The 27104-nt window shown below is 38.4% G+C and overlaps 1 protein-coding gene across 2 annotated transcripts in view; it reads right to left on the minus strand.

The window, feature by feature from the left end:
- The window catches only part of LIN54 (lin-54 DREAM MuvB core complex component), a 549733-nt gene that overhangs the window by 439973 nt on the left and 82656 nt on the right, over positions 1–27104 (minus strand). For both annotated transcript variants that reach the window (XM_053703370.1, XM_053703369.1), the window contains exon 5: positions 11360–11499. In XM_053703370.1, coding sequence (XP_053559345.1) covers positions 11360–11499 — 140 coding nt within the window. The remainder of the gene's footprint in view (positions 1–11359; positions 11500–27104) is intronic.

A 27104-nucleotide genomic window follows, 5' to 3' on the forward strand; every position in this document is an offset into this window, starting at 1 on the left:
AAATAAAAAACACAATTTGAAAAAAAACGTTACTGTGCCTTTAAGGAATAAAAAGAGCACACAATTTTACAAAACAGTGAAAAATGCACCAATCCTTTTGAAATATTCACAGTATGTACCTAAGGCTTTGATATGATTGCACAGCAAGTTTCAAAACGATTAACCCCTTAATGCCCAAACCGGAGCAGCCTAAAGCCAGCAACCGGTTAAATAACTACAGCACCTTGCCACAGCTTACTGCTGTGGCCCTACCTGCCCTTAGGGATCAGATTTGGGGGGGGGGGGAAGCTTCTTTGAGGCCCTCAATCAGCAGTTGGACCCTCCATGTGAAGCAGCCTGAACTGTCTTTCAATTCTAACTGCGCATCTGAGGCACGAAATTAGGCCCCTCCCACTCCGGAGTTGTAAGGCCTACCAAAATCACTTCTAGGTGACTAAATGTATGCCATGTGGAAAATAACCCCAGAAAAAAACACTCCAAAGTGTTTAAAAAGTGTCTCAAACGAGTATTTCTTCAAATAACTAATCGATTGCCCTGCATCAGTGTCAACCAGCCTATTTAGCCCTGTTGAGTAAGCATTCAATCCTATACTAAGTCTCAGAACATAGCTTACCCTCCCCACATGGGGATCTTGTCAGTCTTCTAGCATTATCTCAGTCTTGTATAGAAAAAAAATGACTGAACATACTTCATTGCAGTCAAGCCTGCAAACTGTTCCCCCCAACTGAAGTTTTCTGGTACTCCTCAGTCCTGTGTGTGAACAGCAGTGGATTTTACTTACAACATGCTAAAATCATTTTCCTCTCAGCAGAATTCTTCATCACTTTTCTGCTAGAGAGTAAATAGTACAAACCGGTACCATTTAAAAATAACAAACTTTTGATTGAAGATATAAAACTACAAATCTAACACCACATTCACTTTACCCTCCCGTAGAGAGACCCTGCTGCTTAGAGCCGGCAAAGAGAATGACTGGGGGGTGGAGCTATATGGACAGCTCTGCTGTGTGCTCTCTTTGCCACTTCCTGTAGGGAAGGAGAATATCCCACAAGTAATGGATGAAGCCGTGGACTGGATACACCTAGCAAGAGAAACAATGATAAATAAGGAATTGAGCGTATTTGTAGGTTGGGCTGTTAAATTACGCCTATTATTAATGTATATTGTTGCACTCGGGATCGCGCCTGTGCGCCTAGGTGAATGCAAGCAGAGTGCGAAGAAGTTTCTTTCAGATTTGCGCAATTATAGGCGCAGTGTGCTGTGATGAATATGACAATCAGGTCATATGCGCTATTTTGGACGGGATTAAACGAGAATGGCTTTGATAAATCTAGCCCTAAGTGTAGCAAATAAGCATACTGTGGGGTTTAAATGTGTAGATACAATCTGATGTTTGCAATTATTTTGTACCAAAATAAATAAAGGAATAATATCCAATCCATTAGTACATAACTTTGATGTGTGTGTATTGACAACATAAGCCTAGAACATGTTACATTAAAATGGCTAAACGATTAACAGAAGTAAGTCTGTATGTGCATATGAGAGCAAATATATTTGAGAGCGATTGTGATTGCTTAGATAATTGCAAACATCAGATTGTTATCTACACATTTAAACCCCACAGTATGCTTATTGGAGATTGACATTTAGTCCCACAATAATTATATATAGTGGCATCTCAGTGGGAATTGTGTTATTCTGGAATGATGTCTCATAATAAATATGTCTTAATACTTATGTCTCCATACAATTGTCCATATATATTTATCCTGACGTGTACATAGACATTTACATTTATTAGACGCCTAACCACGCCCAGTAATGTGTTCACGACTTTTGTTATTTACTTTTGGGACACAATTTGTTCTGGACACTTATATTTTTTCCCTAATTGGATATTTATGTAATTTTATTTGCTGTATCTAGTCACCTAGTTTACAGGTCGCCTTGTTATTTTTTTTACTTATATTCAACCTGATATAGCTTTGGTTTTAACACAATCCACTAGCTGTTCACAAGGATATATATAATATCCCACTTTCTACATTTGTGACCAATTGTTATATTTCTGTCATTTCATCATTTTATTGTAGTTTTTAGACTTTGTGATTCTTATCTACGATACCTTGTATTTGTGAATTTTAACTATTAAATTGTATTTTAGCAATTGCATTACATTTTAATTCTCAACGCATCCACTGCATATCGTGCCTATCTATATAATCCTATTCGGATTCACTTTGTGATTTTATTATAGTACTATCTTTTGGATTCCACCTTCACCCATCCCAGGGGTGTTGTAGCGCTCCCTCTTAGCACCCTTTGTTTTGTTATTTACCCAGATCACACATTAATGGATTTGATACTATTCCCCCTTTATCAATTGTTGTACAAGATAAACTCTCGAGTCGGATTGTTATTGACAATTTTGAACATATCAGTATGTATATGGGTATACGATCATAGCTGTTTAAACACTAACTATTTGTACTATGCAAATTAATAATCAGGAGTTGTGTTACTACGCGTCATATAGGATAAGCAATCCTGAAGCCGATTAAGTGATAGGCTCCTACAGGGGCGTGTGATCACACCCCATTTTTGATTGGATCCTTACTTAGATTTAAGGTAGAGGGCAGACCCAACTCAGGTTAGCATTTGACAAAGCTGTTTGTCAGCGAAATGCGCATCAGGCATTCTCTTGGGTTGGAAACCCCTTTATTAGCTTAAACTGACTTGAGCATCTAATAGTTATATTACTACCTTCGGATCTGCACCTTTATTAGCGTAAATTGTTGCGAGACTTAGCCTCATTTTTTAGTTAATTGGTTACGGTGCTTCTCCACAGAAGTTTGTTAATCTGCAGCTCCTCAGTTTCTTAGCAATAACTAGCTTTTATTTAGACGTTGCTACCCTTGAATCTGCACCGCCTATTAGGATTAATATTGTGGTGAGACCTTGTCTCTCTTCTCCCCCTTATTTAACTTATAAATTACAAGTATATGGTGCTATTCTTAGGTGGGTAGCTTTACCTTAATAGTTTTAGTTAGTTATTTGCTACACTAAGTGATTGTCCTTACCACGGTGTGGTTGCCAACTCATCACTTTTAGATAATTATCTAATTTTTAAATGCACATGCATACCATTATTTTTTATTATTATTTATACCTAATAAGTTATATTTTATTTCCCTGTGGGTCCCCCTCTCCTTGCCTTCATGGGCATGTCTATATTGGGTTCCTTTTTTTTTTTTTTTTTTTTTTTTTTTTTTTAGTGCTCGCACCTTTTGTCCATCTTTCTTTACTTTTTTTATAAACTGAAAAGAGGCATGGAAAAGCCAGAATCATTCAATATTATATACACCAATACTCTATTGAGATTTATATGGCTATATGATCCCCGGCTCTCCAAAAAAGCCAATCCTTGATAAACATCCTTCTTTATAGAACACCCCTCTCTGCCTACCTCCATGAAACGAGGCAAAGATCTACTGGGGGGTAGGGGAAGTGGGAGGGATATTTATAAAACTTTGATTGGGGCGTCTTTGCCTTCTCCTGGTGGCCAGGTAGAGTTATTCCCATAGGTTAAGAATGTTCTCGTTGACTCTCACTGCCAATAGAAGGAAAATACATACTCTAATCCTTGCTAACGGATTAGAGCATGTCTTTTTTTTTTTACTTTTATGGCCCTTTAATGACCAGAGGTGTAGTAATTACTGAAATGTAGAAGAAAAAAAGCTGCATGTGATAAAAGTAACAAGCATCATAAAAGGAAAACAGTTAATGTGTTGTCATAATGGTTGGCTTTCTTGCAAAGCATGGCAATGCTATAGTTGACCCCTTGACTGCCGGAGAAGGCTCCAGATCTGTTTTTGACCCCTCTCATTTCTGTTGAGTTAAAGGGACATAAAACAAGTTTGGATAGAGACACAATATAATATGTACTTGAATTACTTTACCTGCAAATTTATACTGTAGTGCCTCACCATTAACCCTTTCTTGTTAGTTTCTGAATTGTAAAGCTCTAACTCCCCCCACACATTTCCTTCTATGGCTGTATCTATATCTATTGTTGTTTTGGTAAAATGCAAAAGTGCATAGGGATTATCTGCTGGAGCATGCCTAGAAGTTGTTAACTCAGTTGAAATACAATGCCTGTGTCTAAACACTGATAAGTGGGGTGGATTTGGCTGCTCCAGGCAGCTTAGCTATGTAATTAATTTTGAAAATTTTTGAACATTTTAAAATACTTGCCAGCAATTTTTAAACAATTTTTTTTTATGCAAACTATTTTTAATTAAATTAGCCCTTTTAGGATATGCACAGATCTCAACCTGTTTTATGTCCCTTTAACCTCAGCTTTGTGGCAAAATCCTAATTGTTCACTATAGTGCTGAAACAACTAATCGGTAAGATTGATCATATAAATAGTCAACAAATCTCATAATCTATTAGGTGGTCTGCAATTAGTTGGTCAGTTGCATGGCACCAGTGGCTTCACTCCTTCACGATATTGTGCAGAAAACAGTATTTATTATTTTTCCATCCAATTAATCGGGTGATTTTTATCCGATTCATGGGATAGACAAAAAACGAAAGATAAAAATTAATACCATTTTTTTTGCACAATACAATGTACAGGAGTTCATTGGAGTGAAGCAGCTAGTGCAGTGCAACTAACTAATTGCAGACCACCTAATAGATTTGTTGACAACTATTTTTATAATCAATCTTACCGATTAGTTGTTACAGCTCTAGTTCACTGTTTAAACAAACAACCTAATTGTAATTAGGAAACATTACCTTATGCAACATATACATGCTACAATCAACTAACCACAGCATTTCTAAGATGTGTTTTTATTGTAACTCTGTAAATACCCTAGCATTCCAATAAGGTACCACCAGAGGTAGGAATAAAAAAAGTCTTAAATTTATTAAAAAATGTAAAAAAAAATTAAAAATGGTGCCAGTGACATCACTAATAGGAGGGCAGGTGCAGGGCTAAACACCACATACTGGTCCTAGAGAAACCCAATTCATCAGGGAAGTGGTTTTTAGGACTGAAAAAGTCAAATTGGACCTGTTCCAAAAATAGGGTAGGTGTTACATATTTCCGATTTAAAAGGCTTTCTTTCTTAAATATGTCACACATAAAATGTGTGTATTTTCTTGTATGATATTCTAATTTCTGGAAGTAAACAAGTGAACTCACAGGCCTAGATTATTTTAGGAGAAACGGTCAAAAGCACCTATCAAAATTATTTGGCAAGGGAAACATTGGTGTGTATGTATATATATATATATATATATATATATATATATATATATTTTTTTTTTTTATTTTTTTTTTTTAAAGGGACATTGTACACTAAATTTTTGTAAAAAAAAAAAAAATATATAGATTTGCATATTTTTAAATAACAAACATTGTGCTGATTTTTAGACTCCTAACCAAGCCCCAAAGTTTTAGATATATATTGATGTCTACAGCTTGCTCCCGTTTGTGTAAAGGGTCTTTTCGTATGCAGGGGAAGGGGGGGGGTGTCTGCTGTTCCTGCTTTCTCAACCTCATTCATTGGGTGTCCCAGCCTAACCTCATCAACCGTGCTAAACTGGAGCTTCAAAGTTTTTAAAATGTTTTATACTGGATTTTTATATCAGTATCTGTGCATATTTTTCTTTATAATAGTGTCTATTACATGAAGTTATATGAAGTGTATACTGTCCCTTTAAGCCTCCATATTTTTAATCTATGGTTGAACTAAGGCTCCAAAGGAAAAAAAAAATCCGAAAGTAACTAATTATAGAGTTCAGCCGTTTCAGTCACACCCACAGGTGCATAAAATCCAGCACATAGCCATTAAAAGTCCAAAGACCTAAAACTGGCAGTACAATAGGTCGTACTGAAGACCTCAGTGACGTTAAACATGGCACTATTATAGGATGCCATCTAAGTCGGTTTGTGGTGTTTCTGCCTTACAAAATCTTTAAGTGCCATTAATGTGAAGTGGAAGCATTTTGGAACAACAAAATCTTAGCTATGAATCGAGAGACTATGCAATGCGGGACTGCCAAGTGCAACACAGCAGACACGGTAATGAAGAGGAGTATCTACCTTTAGATGAGGAGCTGGATGCATGCTGAGGCAAGCTGACCGCCCCAGAGGCAGAATTCCCCCCCCCCTTTTCTGCCGATAATTTTGAAATTAAATATTCAGGCAGTTAGACTAAAGCTCCATGTTGATTAAATGGAGAATAAAGCGATTTTTTAAGTTTAATAATATATTGCAGCAGTTGAAAATTGCATTGCAAATTAGTTGCACAGAGAATTAAAGAAATTTTGTTACGTTTTTAAAATGTCACTTTAATAAAAGTTCTCTTTGCTCTTGGTCTAACATCACATAATTGTAAAAGGTAAAAAAGTAAATAAGTGGGGGGGGGGATGGCGCTAAAAGCAATTGGGTTAAATGGATATATTAAAAAAACTTTATATTCTAATATTTCTCTGAGAAAGTAAACCAATTATTACGTATACTTTGTACCTTGCTCCCCTAATCAATAAATTATGGGAATTTAATAAACCATTTTTTATAATAATCTTATAAATTAAAAGTTCATTTGGATCTGGTTTGAAAATAATCAGGCTAAATAGATAGTAAAGAAAGAATTGAATAATTACATCTGTATATCGAAAACATTATACATTATTTATAACACTATATGCCTAGACATTTATAAGCACAAATAAACACTGATAAAAATGACTGAAAAAATGACAGAAAAAAAATGGTCACTTTAAATTTGTATCTTTAAAGGATATCCTAAATCTTTCCGTGTTATTTAAAATCAATCCTCCATTACATTCACTGATTTAAAAAACATTCATACTACCATTCATGCTGGTTTTTATAAAACTACTTATGAAACTTCCGGATCACTGAACTCTCTATGCTGGTTCAACACGCTAAGTTGCAAGCCCACGCATTGCTATGGTTGAACATGTTATTTAAAAGGTTAGACTAGGTTTGTTATTAGGGGTTGGGAGGTTAAGAGAGAAGCGGTTTTCTCTCTAATAAAAAGACAAAATATGAGAGTTGGATACATGTGAACTTTGGACAATTTTGAGGTTAAGAACTTACTGGAAACTGCTCAACTATGTATTGATAAGCATTGTATCAAGAATGTTGGATGTGTTATTGGACTGCATGTTCTTTCTCTCAATAAAAATAATTAAAAAAAAAAAAACTACTTATGAAAAATACTCTAATAAAAAATCCCTATTTACTTGGGCAAACTATAGAAATTAATAAAATTCCTTAAACCTTCCTTATAAAGCTACTTTTATAAACCATATGTGCACCAAAGTTGCAATGTCTCGTTATCCAAATGTCTTAATTGCAAGCTTCCACCTCCAAAAATACCACAAAATTGTATTCCACTGAGGGCAAAAATTGTCCTTAAGACCAAAATCTGCTGTATATTTTGCCCCTTACTTTCACTTCCACAAAGCAAATAAGTGTCCCGTATCTTATAAACTTATAGTGGGAGGCTTTCTTACCTCTCTTCTTTAAGATTTAGGGGAATTGTGAGTCTCACCTTCTTGTTGTTCGTTTCAGTGATGTGCAGTTCGGTTCTTCTGGGTGAATCGGTTCATTTCGGACAGTTCGATTAACTGAACCGGTTCATGAACCGATTCACCAGTTCACCTACTGAACATGAGGTAGAGGCTCTACCTCATGTTCAGTAGGTGAACTGTAGAGCCGCAGATTTGTTTCCTGCAGTGCTGTTTGTAAATGACTCAGTGTACTGTAACTCTAATGAATCATTTAGATAACAGTACACAGATTCAAATATCAGGTCACACTCACAGCGGTTCTCAACAGACCCCTGCATTTACATTAACCCATTCAGCATCCCATGTTTGTGTTATATATATATATATATATATATATATATATATATATATATATATATATATAATTTGTTGTTCTTCCTCTATATCTAAGCTAACTTTTACTTAGCAACAGCTACAAATTATATATATATATATATATATATATATATATTTATTTGTAGCTGTTGCTAAGTAAAAGTTAGCTTAGATATAGGAGGAAGAACAACAAATTTTATATATATATATATATATATATATATATATATATATATATATATATATATATATATATATAAACAAACATGGGATGCTGAATGGGTTAATGTAAGTTGCAGTTAGGGGGTAAATACAGGGGTCTGTACCTGATATTTGAATCAGTGTACTGTTAGCTAACTCGTATGCAATGAATCTGTCTGTTAACAGTACACTGAGTCGTTTGCAAACAGTTCACTTCTTTTGAATCAGTGAACTGTTAACAGACTGATTCATTGCAAACAAGTTAGCTAACAGTACACTGATTCAACACTGGTAATATGATCCTAGAGTGAGATTCTGCTGTGTGATTCATTAAAGGAGGAGTTAGCAGAGCAGAACTCACTCTAGGATCGTATTACCAGTGCTGCTGATGACTCAGGAACTGAACTGTTTCAAACGAATCAGTTCAGTCTGGTGAACTGATTCATGCAGTTCAGTGAAAAGATCCGGTTCAAAAGAACGATTCGTTCATGAACCGGACATCACTAGTTCGTTTATCTTCACTCCTCCTGTGTTTGGAAAATAGGGAGCCGTTAGCCTCTGCAGCTTCCACGCTGCTTCTATTGTTTGTTAGGTGTGACGTCACTTAATGTCGGCACAGGCACCTGTAGAATACTTGCGCAAGTATTTTCCTTCCTCCGATCTGTCTCCTGCTTCTTGGCTAAATATTTCTCTGCTCTTAAGTACTTTGTACGCAGAGTTAGTGGCTGTCTTATCTATCTTGACAAGGCCCTGAAAGAGGGTGAAACACGTAGAACTGTGGCAGTGAGAGAGACTAAGATTATCACGGATATTAACAGAAGCTGGGAGAACCTCCGTATCAAAGAAACCTGACAAGGCGCAATAAAGACTGAAAGACAGTCACTAACTCTGCGTACAAAGTACTTAAGAGCAGATAAATATTTAGCCAAGAAGCAGGAGACAGATCGGAAGGAAGGAAAATACTTGCGGAAGTATTCTACAGGTGCCGACATTAAGTGACGTCACACCTAGCAGCGTGGAAGCTGCAGAGGCTAACTGCTCCCTATTTTCCAAACACAGGAGGAGTGAAGATAAACTAACAACAAGAAGGTGAGACTCACAATTCCCGTAAAACTTAAAGAAGAGAGGTAAGAAAGCCTCCCACTATAAGTTTATAAGATACGGACACTTATTTGCTTTGTGGAAGTGAAAGTAAGGGGCAAAATATACAGCGGATTTAGGTCTTAGGGACAAATTTTGCCCTCAGTGGAATACAATTTCATGGTATTTTTGGAGATGGAAGCTTGCAATTAAGACATTTGGATAACGAGACATTGCAACTTTGTTTGGTGCACATATGGTTTCTAAAAGAAGCTTTATAAGGAAGGTTTAAGGAATTTTATTAATTTGTATAGTTTTAGAATTGAGTCATTTGCCCAAGTAAATAGGGATTAAATAGGGATTTTTCATAAGTAGTTTTATAAAAACCAGCATGAATGGTAGTATGAATGTTTTTTAAATCAGTGAATGTAAGGGAGGCTTGATTTTAACCCCTTAAGGACCAGCGACATACCCTGTATGTCGATGGCCTTTTTTTGGAACTTGATTGTTTTATAGCGCGGTCTTTCCACCAGCATTGAGACTGCTCTATCCCACAAAGCCTGCTGGAGGGAGGGCATTAATAGTGTGTTCTTGCTAGACTTGTGCTATTATGTCCTGAAAAAACCCTTAACGACCAGTGACATACAGGGTATATTGTGGTCATTAAGGGGTTAAATAACACAGAAAGATTTAGGATATCCTTTAAAGATACAAATTTAAAGTGACCATTTTTTTCTGTCATTTTTTCAGTCATTTTTATCAGTGTTTATTTGTGCTTATAAATGTCTAGGCATATAGTGTTATAAATAATGTATAATGTTATCGATAAGCAGATGTAATTATTAAATTCTTTCTTTACTATTTATTTGGTCTGATTATTGGAACCAGATCCAAATTGGAACCAGATCTGACAATCTAGGAAGGAGGTAGTGATTGGGAGAGACTATATTGGGTTGAGATCAGCGCTTAAACTCAAATTTTATGCCGAGTAATTAAAAAGTGCATTGCTCACAAGAACGTCTTACATTCAGGAGTAACAGCTTTGCAGACCAGGAAAGGATAGGGGGCGGGGTAGAATTTTTTTCCTGAGAAACAGTCATCAATCAGTGCACTTACCACTCTGCAGTGCGGCTCCATATTTGACTGTTCTCTTCAAACAGTGCTTTGCTCTGGCTGCTCGGTGTTAATGAAAATTTAAGTGCAGCCAGAGCACAGCACTGTTTGAAGAGAACAGCCTGATGTTAAAGCAGTAATAGCATAATTCCTGTATGTGTCCAGGTCTTTCTGCAACAACATCTCAGATAACAGCATGTTCTGCCTTGGGACTGACAGTGTGCACAAATTGTGCGAGGGGAATAGGGCATTGTGCTCTCGCTGCTTGGTATGGCAGAAACTTCTACATCCTGTGCTTTTTATCTCCCTTTTCACTGATCTCCTCTGATGAACAAAGCTGTATTATGTACTATTTACACTCTATAAAATTATGTGTGGGGGGGCACATTTGATGCAGGAAGCTTCTTGAACTTCTTAGATCAAAACATTGGGCTGTACAAAGTATTCTATTTAAACCATATTTTATATTTTAAATAAAATAGATTATATTAAACATTTATATCAGAAATTATGCTGCGGCTATAAACTAAGAACCTTGAAAGTATAAAACAGAACTACGTCAAAGCTTCGCTACCACCTTTACGGGGCAGCTATACTTCAAAGATTTTGTTATACACTGTTTTAATGATATCTAGGCATTGGCAAAATTAATTATTCTTACATACAAATGATTCCCTTGACACTTGTTCAGCTACTGAAATGATTCTACAGAACAAATCTTGGCATTCAGCTACTGAATGTAATACTATAATATTGCATTTGAATGTTGATTCCTGCAGACATACATTAAAGTTTGAGAATCAACATTTGAATATAATTAGAATATTCAAATATTACATTTCAAACAAGGAAAAAAATGACTTTTTGTTGCAAAAATAGTTGCAAATACTTGATATTTGTTAAAAATAAGGGACATTGCAGAATTTGTGGTCAACTAATGTTCAGATACAGTCAAGCATATCTAATCCCCCTTTAGTTTAATCTGCATTGCTACCCATCTTTAACGTAAATTTAAAATAAGAGGAGTCACCTTGCTAGGAGATTTAAGTGGGGATATAGCGATTTTGTTTGAGGTTTGCGTTGACGTTAAAGATGCTCCAATAACTCCGGTCTCTGTGATAGTTATTGATTTGGGTGGAGTTCCAGGATTAGTGTGTGAGAGATTCTTGCCTAAAAAGAAAGTCAGAGAGTCATAAACTTACCATTGGCTCATTAAAAATAAAATTTATGGTTAGCTAATAAATTAATTTCCTTCTTGGCAGTGAGTTTCCATGAGAACATTCGTAACCTATGGGAATTTCTCTACCTGGCTACCAGGAGGAGGCAAAGGTACTCCAAACTAGACAATAAATATCCCTACCACTTCCCCTACCCTCTCAGCAGTTCAAGTCGAAGATAAGGAAAAGTGAAGAGAGATACAAGGGGAACAGAGGTGCAAAAACAAAATGACTGCCGCCACTACACAGTTAGTATCCGGGTCGGGTACTCACTGCCAAGAAGGAAATTAATTTATCAGGTAAGCATACATTTTATTTTTCCTTCTATTAGCAGTGAGAGTCCACGAGAACATTCTTAACCTATGGCAAACCAATACCCAAGTTGTGGAGTTCACGAATGTTCGTGAGGAAAAAATAGGGAAGGCAGTGCTAAGTTCTAGGCACCACCGCTCGTAGAATCTTTCTCCCAAAGGAAGCCTCTGCTAAGGCAAAAACATCAAATTTATAGAACTTCTTTAATGTGTGTAATGGAAACCAAGTTGCATCCTTGCAAATCTGTTCAACTGAGGCCATATTCTTTAAGGCCCAAGTAGTAGACACTGCACATGTAGAATGTACTGTGGACGGGGCTTCTGACCTGCTTTCTTGTAAGTCATACGATTCAGACTTCTCAACTAAAAGTAAATAGTGACAGCTGTCGTTTTCTGCCCCTTGCACTTACCAGTATACAGGATGAATAAGGAAGATGATTGACTAAACTCCTTAGTAGCGTGAAGGTAGAACTTCAATGCTCTGACCATATCCAAGCTCTCCTTGGAGGATGAAGGATTGGGACAAAGTGAAGGAACCACAATTTCCTGACTGATGTTGCAAGTACTAACCACCTTGGGAAGAAAGCCTGGTCGAGTCCTCAACACAGCCTTATCCTGATGGATCACCAGATGTGGAGGATCACACATTAAGGCCGAATGCTCTGACACTCAGCTAGAGAAAATAGCCAACAAGAAACTACTTTCCAAATGAGTAACTTAAAGGGACACTCAATCAAAATTAAACTTTCATTATTCAGATAGAGCATGCCATTTTAAACCACTTTCCAATTTACTTCCATTAACTAAATGTGCACAGTCTTTTTATATTTAAACTTTTTGAGTCACCAGCTCCTACTGAGCATGTGCAAGAATAAGTGTGTATGCATTTGTGAATGGCTGATGGCTGTCACATGGTACGTGTATGCATTTGTGATTGGCTGATGGCTGTCACATGGTACATGGGGAGCGGAAAAAGACATAACTTAAAATTGTCAGAAAAAAATTCTACTACTCATGTGAAGTTCATACTAAGTGTTATTGCATTGTCTTGTTATCTTGCAATTGTTGATTATGCAAATCTACTGTGTTGACTGGTCCTTTAATATCAACAGCATGTAGAGGTTTAAACAGAGACCTCTGAAGAACTTTTAACACTCCATGGAGGAGCAACAGGTTTGAAAACCAGTGGAATTCTGACCAAAGCCTAAACAAACTCTTGAAAATCAAGTAAACTAGCCAACCTCTTGTAAAACAAAATAGAAAGGGCAGAAATCTGATCCTTGATAGAACTGGCCGACAGGCATTTCTCCAGACCCTCCTGGAGAAACTGTAGGATATGCAGAGTCTTTACGCCAAGGTAAACCTCGCTGGCGCTGGCCACACCACAGAAGTCCTCCAGACCTTGTAGTAGATGGGTCTGTTGACAGGCTTGCGAGCCTGGTAAGAGTATCAATCACACTGTCAGGGAATCCTCTCTGAGCTAAGATGAACACCCCATCTGCGAGTTATCTCCAGAAACGCTTACTGATTTAGGGACCATTCCCCTGAGCGGAGAGTCTCCCTGCTCAGGAAATCCGCTTCCCAATTCTCCACGCCTGGAATGTGGATAGCCCAGGTTTGACATTGATGTTTCTCTGCCCACTGCAGGATTTGAGACACCTCTTGCATCGCCAGAGAGCTACATGTGCCTCCCTAATGGTTGATGCAGGCCACAGTCGTGATGTTGTCCGATTTAAATCAGATATAGTGGACAGAAACCAGCTGGGGCCACCTTAGAAGCTTGCTGTAAATAGTTCTCAATTTGACAATGTTGATCGGAAAAGACACTTCTTACACCAAGTTCCTTGGGCTCTCAGAGAACCCCACAATGCTCCCCAGCCAGACAGACAGACTAACGTCTGTGGTGATGATCACACAAGATTGGCAAAGGAAACTCATTCCCAGCAACACTGGAGTTGTGGATTGCCACCACACAAAACTCCCTATCGTCTGGGCGTCCAGGCGGGTGACCTGCGACAGATCTGAATGATCTCCATTCCACTGTCTGAACATACACAACTGTAGTGGTCTCAGATGAAAGCGAGCAAACGGTATAGCATGTGATGCCACAACCATTAGACCTACCACTTACATGCATTGTGCTACCGAGAGATGAGCATTGGACTGAAGTAGGCGACATGCCGTCTGAAGCTTCACTAGGCGATGATTTGTGATATAAATGCGTATATTGACTGACTAGGATTGTTCCCAAATCTTTTACCCTTATAGCCAGAAAGAGGGAGCTCTTTTCCACATTGCCCTTCCAACCAAGCGTCGAAGACACAAGAGTAACCTCTCAGTGTGATCCTGAGCCACTGGCAAAGATGGCACCTGAACCAGAATGTCATGTAAGGAGCTACTGCGATTCCCTGCAGATGACCCACAGCCAGCAGAGCTCTGAAGCACCTTGGTGAACACTCGTTAAGCCATAGCCAGTCCAAATAGAAGCGCAACAAACTAGTAGTGCTTGTCTAGGAAGGCGAACCGTAGGAAACGGTAGTAATCTCTGTGCATCGGAATGTGAAGGTACACGTCCTTTAGTTACAGTTGTGCTCATAAGTTTACATACCCTGGCAGAATTGATGATTTCTTGGTAATTTTTCAGAGAATATGAATGATAACACAAAAACTTTTATTTCACTCATGGTTAGTGTTTGGCTGAAGCCATTTATTATCAATCAACTGTGTTTACTCTTTTTAAATCATAATGACAACAGAAACTACCCAAATGACCCTGATCAAAAGTTTACATACCCTGGTGATTTTGGCACACAAGTTGACACAAAAGGGGTTTGAATGGCTATTAAAAGGTAACCATCCTCACCGGTGATCTGTTTGCTTGTAATTAGTGTGTGTGTGTGTATATAAAAGGTCAATGAGTTTCTGGACTCCTGACAGACCCTTGCATCTTTCATCCAGTGCTGCACTGACGTTTCTGGATTCTGAGTCATGCAAAAGAATTGTCAAAGGATCTGCGGGAAAAGGTAGTTTAACTGTATAAAACAGGAAAGGGATATAAAAAAAAAGATATCCAAGGAATTGAGAATGCAAATCAGCAGTGTTCAAACTCTAATCAAGAAGTGGGAAATGAGGGGTCCTGTTTGATAACATACTGCATTCATCTTGCCATCAATTCTAACTAAATTTCCTGTGCCTTTGTAGCTCACACATCCCAAAAACATCAGCGATCCACCTCCATGTTTCACAGTAGGAATGGTGTACCTTTCATCATAGGCCTTGTTGACTCCTCTCCAAATGTAGCGTTTATGGTTGTGGCCAAAAAGCTCAATTTTGGTCTCGTCATTCCAAATGACTTTGTGCCAGAAGGTTTGAGGTGTGTCTCTGTGCTGTTTGGCGTATTGTAAGCGGGATACTTTGTGGCATTTGCGTAGTAATGGCTTTCTTCGGGCGAAATGACCATACAGCCCATCTTTCTTCAAGTGCCTCCTTATTGGGCATCTTGAAACAGCCACACCACATGTCCTGTATTTTGCCTGAAGTTATTTGTGGGTTTGTCTTTGCATCCCGAACAATTTTCCTGGCAGTTGTGGCTGAAATTTTAGTTGGTCTACCTGACCGTGGTTTGGTTTCAACAGAACCCCTCATTTTCCACTAGAGTTTGAACACTGCTGATTTGCATTCTCAATTCCTTGGATATCTTTTAATATCCCTTTCCTGTTTTATACAGTTCAACTACCTTTTCCTGCATATGCTTTGACAATTCTTTTGCTTTCCCCATGACTCAGAATCCAGAATTGTCAGTGCAGCACTGGATGAAAGATGCAAGGGTCTGTCAGGAGTCCAGAAACTTTTATACACACACACTAATTACAAGAAAACAGATCACAGGTGAGGATGGTTACCTTTAATAGCCATTCAAACCCCTTTGTGTTAACTTGTGTGCCAAAATCACCAGGGTATGTAAACTTTTGAGCAGGGTCATTTGGGTAGTTTCTGTTGTCATTATAATTTAAAAAGAGTAAACACAGTTGATTGATAATAAATGGCTTCAGCTAAACACTAACCAGGAGTGAAAGAAAAGTTTTTGTGTTATCATTCATATTTTCTGAAAAATGGCCAAGAAATAAAATTCTGCCAAGGTATGTAAACTTATGAGCACAACTGTATATTGTAGACATGTACTGACCCTCTTGAACCAGGGGAAGGATGGACCTTATCGTTTCCATCTAATCTGTGGAGTCCCTTAAAGTCCAGAATAGGGTGAAATGTGCCCTCTTTCTTAGGAACCACAAAGAGATTAGAGTAGAATCCCTTTCCCCTCTCTGATGGGAAAACTGGAACCACCCCTCCCATGGCAATGAGGTCATCTACACAGCAGAGTAGCACTGCTCTCTTTACTGGGTTTCCCGAGTTTCTTGACAGCAAGAAGCAGTCCCTTGGGGAACAAGATCAAAAGCTTATTTGGTATCCCTGGCAAACAATGTCTAGCACCCAAGGGTCCTGGACGGACTGAAACTATTCCCTCTGAAATAGAGAAAGCCTGCCCCTACACGACCTGGTCCCAAGCCAGGGGCGATCCCATCATGTTGACCTAGGAAGCCTTCTTGGGCTGTTTGTTCTTATTCCTCTCATGGTTGGGTTTCCAGGTAGCCCTAGAAGACTGCATCATAGGTTCATCTACGCTCCTTTAACTACTGTTTGGACGAAAAGAACAAAAATGTCCTGCCAAACGACCTTAAGGCTTAAATTTCTTGTCCTGTCGTAGGAAAGCTCCATTTCCACATGAGACAGTGGCTAAAATAGGGCCTAGACCTGGACCGAACAGGGACTTCCCTTGAAAGATAAGGATAGTAGTCTTAGACATGTTATTCACTGACCACAACTTAAGCCACAAGGCTCTCCTAGCCAGAACCACTAAGCTTGAGTTCTTCACATTGATGCAAATAATTTGCAGAAAGGCATCCCTGATGAAGTCATTAGTAAGCCTAAGGGATTGAATATGTTCCTGGATCTCCTCCAAAGGAGTTTCCAGAGTAACCAAATCCGCTAAAGACTCACACGAGAATTTGGCGGCCCCCGTAACTGCAGCTATTCCAACTGCCGGTTGAAACAGGAGTCCGACTGGAGAAATAACACTTCTTAGATATCCCTCGGGATTTCGGTCTAGAGGATCTTTAAAAGAAGTGCTGCCCAACAAGCCAAGGAAATAGCAGAGGCCTTCTGACCTTTCCTAGGACCAGAAAATATAACAAATAGACTAGAAGTCTTCCTGAAATCTTTAGTAGCTTCAACATAATATTTCAAAGCTCTCACCACATCCAAAGAATGTAAGGATCTTTCCAAAGTATTCTTAGGATTAGGACACAAGGAAGGGACAACAATTTCTCTACTAATGTTGTTAGAATTCACAACCTTAGGTAAAAACTGAAATGAAGTCCGCAAAATCGCCTTATCCTGATGAAAAATCAGAAAGCTCAGAAACTCTTCTAGCAGAAGAGATGGCCAAAAGGAACAACACTTTCCAAGAAAGTAGTTTAATGTCAAAAGAGTGCTTAGGCTCAAATGGAGGAGCCTGTAATGCCCTCAAAACCAAATTAAGACTCCAAGGAGGAGAAATTGATTTAATGACAGGCTTAATATCAACTAAAGCCTGTACAAAACAGTGAATATATCATGAAGATTAGCAATCTTTCTGTGAAATAAAACAGAAAGAGCAGAGATCTGTCCCTTCAAGGAACTTGCAGACAAACCCCTATCCAAACCATGCTGAAGAAACTGTAAAATTCTAGGAATTCTAAAAGAATGCCAAGAGAATTTATGAGGGGAACACCATGAAATGTAAGTCTTCCAAACTCGATAACAAATCTTCCTAGAGACAGATTTACAAGCTTGTAACTTAGTATTGATCACCGAGTCAGAGAAACCTCTATGACTTAGTACTAAGCGTTTAATTTCCATACCTTCAAATTTAATGATTTGAGATCCTGATGGAAAAACGGACCTTGAGGCAGTAGGTCCGGCCTTAACGGAAGTGGCCAAGGTTGGCAACTGGACATCCTAACAAGATCCGCATACGAAAACCTGTGGAGCCAGGCTGGAGCCACCAGCAACACAAATGATTGTTCTATGATGATTTTGGAGATCACTCTTGGAAGAACTAGAGGCGGGAAGATATAAGCAGGTTGATAACACCAAGGAAGTGTCAGCGCATCCACTACTTCCGCCTGAGAATCCCTGGACCTGGACAGGTATCTGGGAAGTTTCTTGTTTAGATGAGAAGCCATCAGATCTATTTCTGGAAGACCCCACATCTGAACAATCTGAGAAAACACATCCGGATGGAGAGACCACTCCCCTGGATGTAAAGTCTGACGGCTGAGATAATCCGTCTACCAATTGTCTACACCTGGGATATGAACCGCAGAGATTAGACAGGAGCTGGATTCCGCCCAAACAAGTATCCAAGATACTTATTTCATAGCCTGGGGACTGTGAGTCCCACCCTGATGATTGACATATGCCACCGCTGTGATATTGTCTGTCTGAAAACAAATGAACGGTTCTCTCTTTAGCAGAGGCCAAAACTGAAGAGCTTTGAGAATTGCACAGAGTTCTAAAATATTGATTGGTAATCTCGCCTCTTGAGATTTCCAAACCCCTTGTGCTGTCAGAGATCCCCAGACAGCTCCCCAACCTGAAAGACTTGCATCTGTGGTGATCACAGTCCAGGTGCAAAAGAGGCCCCTTGAACTAAACGCTGGTGATTTAACCACCACATCAGAGAGTGTCGAACATTGGGATTTAAGGATATTAATTGTGATATCTTCGTATAATCCCGGCACCATTGATTCAGCATACAAAGCAGGAGAGGTCTCATGTGAAAACGAGCAAAAGGAATTGCGTCCGATGCTGCAGTCATGAGGCCTAAAACTTCCATGCACATAGCCATTGAAGGGAATGACAGACTGAATGTGCTGACATGCTGAAACCAATGTAAACGTCTCTTGTCTGCTAGAGACAGAGTAATAGACACTGAATCTACCTGGAAACCTAAAAAGGTAACTCTTGTCTGAGGAATCAAGAAACTTTTTGGTAAATTGATCCTCCAACCATGTTTTCGAAGAAACAACACTAGTTGATTCGTGTGAGATTCTGCAGAACGTAAAGACTGAGCTAGTACCAAGATATCGTCCAAATAAGGAAATACCGCAATGCCCTGTTCTCTGATTAAAGAGAGTAGGGCACCCAGAACCTTTGAAAAGATTCTTGGAGCTGTTGCTAGGCTAAATGGAAGAGCAACAAACTGGTATAATGCTTGTCTAGAAAAGAGAATCTCAGGAACTGATAATGTTCTGGATGAATCGGAATAAGAAGGTATGCATCCTGCAAGTCTATTGTAGACATATAATGTCCTTGCTGAACAAAAGGCAGAATAGTCCTTATAGGCACCATCTTGAAAGTTGGTACTCTTACATGATTCAAAATTTTCAGATTCAGAACTCGTCTGAATGAATTTTCTTTCTTTGGGACAATGAATAGATTTGAATAAAACCCCAGACCTTGCTCCTGAAAAGGAACCGGCATGATTACCCCTGAAACCTCCAGGTCTGAAACACACTTCAGGAAAGACTAGGCTTTTACTGGATTTACTGGGACACGTAAGAGAAAAAAATCTTACTCTGAATTCTATTCGGTACCCTGAGAGACAATGCTCTGAATCCACTGATTTTGGACAGAATTTGCCCAAACATCCTTGAAAAACCTTAATCTACCCCCTACCAGCTGAGCTGGAATGAGGGCCGCACCTTCATGGGGACTTAGGGGCTGACTTTGGTTTCTTGAATGGCTTGGATTTATTCCAATTTGAGGAAGGCTTCCAATTGGAAACAGATTCCTTGGGGGAAGGATTAGGTTTTTGTTCCTTATTTTGACGAAAGGAACGAAAACTATTAGAAGCCTTAGATTTAACCTTAGGTTTTTTTATCCTGAGGCAAAAAAACTCCCTTCCCCCCAGTAACAGTTGAAATAATAGAATCCAACTGAGAAGCAAAAAAATTATTACCTTGGAAAGAAACAGATAGTAATCTAGACTTAGATGTCATATCAGCATTCCAAGATTTAAGCCACAAAGCTCTTCTAGCTAAAATAGCTAAAGACATGGGTCTAACATCAATTTTGATAATATCAAAAATAGCATTACAAATAAAATGATTAGCATGTTGTAGTAAACGAACAATGCTATATAAGTCAGAATCCAATTCTTGATGCGCTATATTCTCCAACCAAAAAGTTGAAGCAGCTGCAACATCAGCCAAAGAAATTGCAGGCCTAAGAAGATGACCTGAATATAAATAGGCTTTCCTTAGATAAGATTCAAGCTTCCTATCTAAATGATCTTTAAAGGAAGTACAATCTTCCATAGGAAAAGTGGTTTGTTTAGCAAGAGTAGAAATAGCCCCATCAACTTTGGGGATCTTTTGCCAAAACTCTATTGAAATTGCTGGTAAAGGATACAATTTTTTAAACCTTGCAGAAGGATTAAGAGGAGTACCCGGCTTATTCCATTCCTTAGAAATCATATTAGAAATAGCATCAGGAATAAGAAAAACGTTTACTGGTTTTAATATCAAGAGGACTAGCTTCCTCAATATCCAAAGTAATTAACACTTCTTTTAACAAAGAACGCATATACTCCATTTTAAATAAATAAGTAGATTTATCAGTGTCAATATTTGAGGAAGAATCTTCTGAATCAGATAGATCCTCATCAGAGGTGGATAATTCATTATGTTGTCGGTCAATTGAAATTTCATTAACTTTGAGAAGTTTTAAAAGACCTCTTACGCTTATTAGAAGGTGGAAATGCAGACAAAGCCTTCTGAATAGAATCAGTAACAAATTCTTTAAAATTCACAGGTATATCATATACATTAGAAGTTTAAGGAACTGCAACCGGCAATGTACTATTACTGATGGACACACTATCTGCATGTAAAATGTTATCATGACAACTAATACAAATGACATTAGGAGATATAATCTCCACAATTTTACAACAAACGCACTTAGCTTTGGTAGAACTGATGTCAGGCAGCGAAGTTCCAACAGATACTTCTGAGGCAGGATCAAATTGAGACATCTTGCAAAAATGTAAAAGAAAAAACAACATATAAAGCAAAATTATCAATTTCCTTACATGACAGTTTCAGGAATGGGAAAACATGCAAATAGCATAGCCCTCTGACATAGAAAAAGGCAAGAGGCAAAAAGCAATAAGGCAATAAATAATGAAAACAGTTTGGCGCCAAGTATGACGCACAACATAACAGAAATTTTTTTGGGCGCTAACCAATCAATTACGACGCCGGAAATTACTAACTTGCGTCAACAGACGTGCCTTTTGCACCAAAAAATTCTCGCGCCAAGAATGACGCAATAAAGTGTAGCATTTGGCGCACCCGCAAGCCTAAGTCAGCCTGCAATTTGAAACAAAGTAGTCAATTGAAAAAAAGACTAAACCCCAGGTAAGAAAATTATTTCTTAATATTTACTTAACCCAAATATGAAACTGACAGTCTGCAAAAGGAAATCCATGAACCTGACTCATGGCAAATATAAGTACAATACATATATTTGAGAACTTTATATAAATGCATAAAGTGCCAAACCATAGCCGAGGTGTCTTAAGTAATAATAAACATACTTCCCAAAAGACACCCATCCACATATAGCAGATCGCCAAACCAGTACTGAAACAGTTATCAGTAGAGGTAATGGTATATGAGTATATATCGTCAATCTGAAAAGGGAGGTAGGAGATTAATCTCTACGACCGATAACAGAGAACCTATGAAAATACATAATTTATGTAAGAACTTACCTGATAAATTCATTTCTTTCATATTGGCAAGAGTCCATGAGCTAGTGACATATGGGATATACAATCCTAGCAGGAGGGGCAAAGTTTCCCAAACCTCAAAATGCCTATAAATACACCCCTCAACACACCCACAATTCAGTTTAACGAATAGCCACGCAGTGGGATGATGAAGAAAGGAGTAGAAAGCAGCAACAAAGGAAATTTGGAAATAATTGTGCTTTATACAAAAAATCATAACCACCATAAAAAGGGTGGGCCTCATGGACTCTTGCCAATATGAAAGAAATGAATTTATCAGGTAAGTTCTTACATAAATTATGTTTTCTTTCATGTAATTGGCAAGAGTCCATGAGCTAGTGACATATGGGATATCAATAACCAAGATGTGGAGTCTTCCACTCAAGAGTCACTAGAGAGGGAGGGAATAAAACAAAAACAGCCATATTCCGCTGAGAAAATAATGCACAACCCAAAAATAAGTTTATTTTCACTTTTGAAAGAAAAAAACTTAAATCAAAAAGCAGAAGAATCAAACTGAAACAGCTGCCTGAAGAACTTTTCTACCAAAAACTGCTTCAGAAGAAGCAAATACATAAAAACGGTAGAATTTAGTAAATGTATGCAAAGAGGACCAAGTGGCTGCTTTGCAAATCTGATCAAACGAAGCTTCATTCTTAAAAGCCCATGAAGTGGAGACTGATCTAGTAGAACGAGCTGTAATTCTCTGAGGTGGGGTTTGACCTGACTCCAAATAAGCTTGATGAATCAAAAGTTTCAACCAAGAAGCCAAGGAAATAGCAGAAGCTTTCTGACCTTTCCTAGGACCAGAAAATAAAACAAATAGACTGGAAGTCTTCCTGAAATTTTTAGTAGCTTCCACATAATATTTCAAAGCTCTTACCACATCCAAAGAATGTAAGGATCTCTCCAAAGAATTCTTAGGATTAGGACATAAAGGGACAACAATTTCTCTACTAATGTTGTTAGAATTCACAACCTTAGGTAAAAATTGAAAAGAAGTCTGCAAAACTGCCTTATCCTGATGAAAAATCAGAAAAGGAGACTCACAAGAAAGAGCAGATAGCTCAGAAACTCTTCTAGCAGAAGAAATAGCCAAAAGGAACAACACTTTCCAAGAAAGTAGTTTAATGTCCAAAGAATGCATAGGTTCAAATGGAGGAGCCTGTAAAGCCCTCAGAACCAAATTAAGACTCCAAGGAGAAGAAATTGACTTAATGACAGGCTTAATACAAACTAAAGCCTATACAAAACAGTGTATATCAGGAAGTATAGCAATCTTTCTGTGAAATAAAACAGAAAGAACAGAGATTTGTCCTTTCAAGGGACTTGCAGACAAACCCTTATCCAAACCATCCTGAAGAAACTGCAAAATTCTAGGAACTCTAAAAGAATGCCAGGAGAATTTATGAGAAGAACACCATGAAATGTAAGTCTTCCAAACTCTATAATAAATCTTTCTAGAGACAGATTTACGAGCTTGTAACATAGTATTAATCACTGAATCAGAGAAACCTCTATGACTTAGAACTAAGCGTTCAATTTCCATACCTTCAAATTTAATGATTTGAGATCCTGATGGAAAAACGGACCTTGAGATAGTAGGTCCGGCCGTAACGGAAGTGGCCAAGGCGGGCAACTGGACATCCGAACCAGATCCACATACCAAAACCTGTGTGGCCATGCTGGAGCCACCAGCAACACAAAATACTGTTCCATGATGATTTTGGAAATCACTCTTGGAAGGAGAACAAGAGGCGGGAAGATGTAAGCAGGTTGATAACACCAAGGAAGTGTCAGCGCATCCACTGCTTCCGCCTGAACATCCCTGGACAGGTATCTGGGAAGTTTCTTGTTTAGATGAGAGGCCATGAGATCTCTCTGGAAGCCCCCATATCTGAACAATCTGAGAAAACACACTCCCCTGGATGTAAAGACTGGCGGCTGAGATAATCCGCCTCCCAATTGTCTACACCTGGGATATGCACCGCAGAGATTAGACAGGAGCTGGATTCCGCCCGAGCAAGTATCCGAGATACTTCTTTCATAGCTTGGGGACTGTGAGTCCCACCCTGATGATTGACATAAGCCACAGTTGTGATATTGTCTGTCTGAAAACAAATGAACGATTCTCCCTTTAGTAGAGGCCAGAACTGAAGAGCCCTGAGAATTGCACGAAGTTCTAAAATATTTATTGGTAATCTCGCCTCTTGAGATTTCCAAACCCCTTGTGCTGTCAGAGACCCCCAAACATCTCCCCAACCTGAAAGACTCGCATCTGTTGTGATCACAGTCCAGGTTGGGTGAACAAAAGAAGCCCCTTGAACCAAACGATGGTGATCTATCCACCATGTCAGAGTGTCGTACATTGGGATTCAAGGATATTAATTGTGATATCTTTGTATAATCCCTGCACCATTGATTCAGCATACAAAGCTGTAGAGGTCTCATGTGAAAACGAGCAAAGGGGATTGCGTCCGATGCTGCAGTCATGAGACCTAAAACTTCCATGCACATAGCCACTGAAGGGAATGACTGAGACTGAAGGAGCCGACATGCATGACCAATTTTAAACGTCTCTTGTCTGTTAGAGACAGAGTCATGGACACTGAATCTATCTGGAAGCCTAAAAAGGTGACCCTTGTCTGAGGAATCAAGAAACTTTTTGGTAAATTGATCCTCCAACCATGTTTCCGAAGAAACAACACTAGTTGATTTGTGTGAGATTCTGCAGTATGTAAAGACTGAGCTAGTACCAAGATATCGTCCAAATAAGGAAACACCGCAATACCCTGTTCTCTGATTACAGATAGTAGGGCACCCAGAACCTTTGAAAAGATTCTTGGAGCTGTTGCTAGGCCAAATGGAAGAGCAACAAATTGGTAATGCTTGTCTAGAAAAGAGAATCTCAGAAACTGATAGTGTTCTGGATGAATCGGAATATGAAGGTATGCATCCTGCAAGTCTATTGTGGACATATAATGTCCTTGCTGAACAAAAGGCAGAATAGTCCTTATAGTCACCATCTTGAAAGTTGGTACTCTTACATAACAATTCAAAATTTTCAGATCCAGAACTGGTCTGAACAAATTTTCTTTCTTTGGTACAATGAATAGGTTTGAATAAAACCCCAAACCTTGTTCCTGAGGAGGAACTGGCATGATTACCCCTGAAGACTCCAGGTCTGAAACACACTTCAGAAAAGCCTGAGCTTTTACTGGATTTACAGGAATGTGTGAGAGAAAAAAAATCTTCCCACAGGAGGTCTTACTTTGAATACTATTTGATACCCTTGAGAGACAATGCTCTGAATCCAATGATTTTGGAAAGATTTTATCCAAAAATTCTTGAAAAACCTTAATCTGCCCCCTACCAGCTGAGCTGGAATGAGGGCCGCACCTTCATGTGGACACAGGGGCAGACTTTGGTTTCCTAAATGGCTTGGATTTATTCCAATTTGAGGAAGGCTTCCAATTGGAAGCAGATTCCTTGGGAGGAGGATTGAGTTTTTGTTCCTTATTCTGACGAAAGGAACGAAAACGGTTAGAAGCCTTAGATTTACCCTTAAGTTTTTTATCCTGAGGCAAAAAAACTCCTTTTCCTTCAGTGATAGTTGAAATAATGGAATCCAACTGAGAACCAAATAAATTATTACCTTGGAAAGAAAGAGATAGTAATCTAGATTTAGATGTCATATCAGCATTCCAAGATTTAAGCCACAAAGCTCTTCTAGCTAATACAGCTAAAGACATGGATCTAACATCAATTTTGATAATTTCAAAAATGGCATCACAAATAAAATGATTAGCATGTTGCAGTAAGCGAACAATGCTAGATATGCCAGAATCCAATTCATGTTGCGCTAAATTTTCCAACCAGAAAGTTGATGCAGCCGCAACATCACCCAAAGAAATAGCAGGTCTGAGAAGATGACCTGAATATAAATAGGCCTTCCTTAGATAAGATTCAAGCTTCCTATCTAAAGGATCCTTAAAGGAAGTGTTATCTTCCATAGGAATAGTGGTACGTTTAGCAAGAGTAGAACTAGCCCCATCAACTTTGGGGATCTTTTCCCAAAACTCTATAGATTTTGCTGGTAAAGGATACAATCTCTTAAACCTTGAAGAAGGAATAAAGGAAGTACCTGGCTTATTCCATTCTCTAGAAATCATATCAGAAATAGCCTCAGGAATGGGAAAAACACCTGGGGAAACCACAGGAGGTTTAAAAACAACATTTAAACGTTTATTAGACTGAACGTCAATAGGACCGGTTACCTCAATATCCAAAGTAATTAACACTTCTTTTAATAAAGAACGCATATACTCTATTTTAAATAAATAAGTAGATTTGTCAGTGTCAATATCTGAGGAAGGATCTTCTGTTTCAGATAGATCCTCATCAGAAGAGGATGAATTATTAAGTTGTTGGTCATTTGAAATTTCATCAGCTAAATGAGAAGTTTTAAAAGACCTTTTACGTTTATTAGAAGGTGGAAATGCAGACAAAGCCTTCAGAATAGAATCAGAAACAAATTCTTTAAAATTTACAGGTGTATTATGCACATTAGAAGTTGAAGGAACTGCAACTGGCAATGTACTATTACTGATGGAAACACTATCTGCATGTAAAAGTTTATCATGACAACTATTACAAATGACAAATCGGTGGAATAATTTCTACAATTTTACAACAAATGCACTTAGCTTTGGTAGGACCGATGTCAGGCAGCAATGTTCCAGCAGAAACTTCAGAGACAGGATCAGATTGGGACATCTTGCTCAATGTAAGAGAAAAAACAACATATAAAGCAAAATTATCTATTTCCTTAAATGACAGTTTCAGGAATGGGAAAAAATGCAAAAGTATAGGCCTCTTGGTAGAGAAGAAAGCAGGAGGCAAACATCGATGGAGTATTGAAATAATGAAAAAAAATTGGCGCCAAGGATGACGCACAACGTAAAGTAAACTTTTTTTGGCGCCAAAAAATGACCGGAAATGACACGCTTGCGTCACTAATGACGCCGCCGTGTGAAAGGTCTCGGCGTCACGTATGACGCCGGAAATGACGAAGTTGCGTCAAACTTATTTTTTCGCACCAAAAAAAGTTTGCGCCAAAAATTACGCAATAAAGTCTAGCATTTGACGCACCCGCGGGCCTAACACCCGCAATTGCAAAAAGTAGTCAAATTGAAAAAAGACTAAACCCCAGGTAAGAAATAAATTTCTTAAAGTGTTTACTTTCCCAAATATGAAACTGACAGTCTGCAGAAGGAAATACATGAACCTGACTCATGGCAAATATAAGTACAATACATATATTTAGAACTTTATATAAATGCATAAAGT

The sequence above is a fragment of the Bombina bombina genome, chromosome 2 (genome assembly GCF_027579735.1).
Source record: "Bombina bombina isolate aBomBom1 chromosome 2, aBomBom1.pri, whole genome shotgun sequence".
NCBI lineage: Eukaryota > Metazoa > Chordata > Amphibia > Anura > Bombinatoridae > Bombina > Bombina bombina.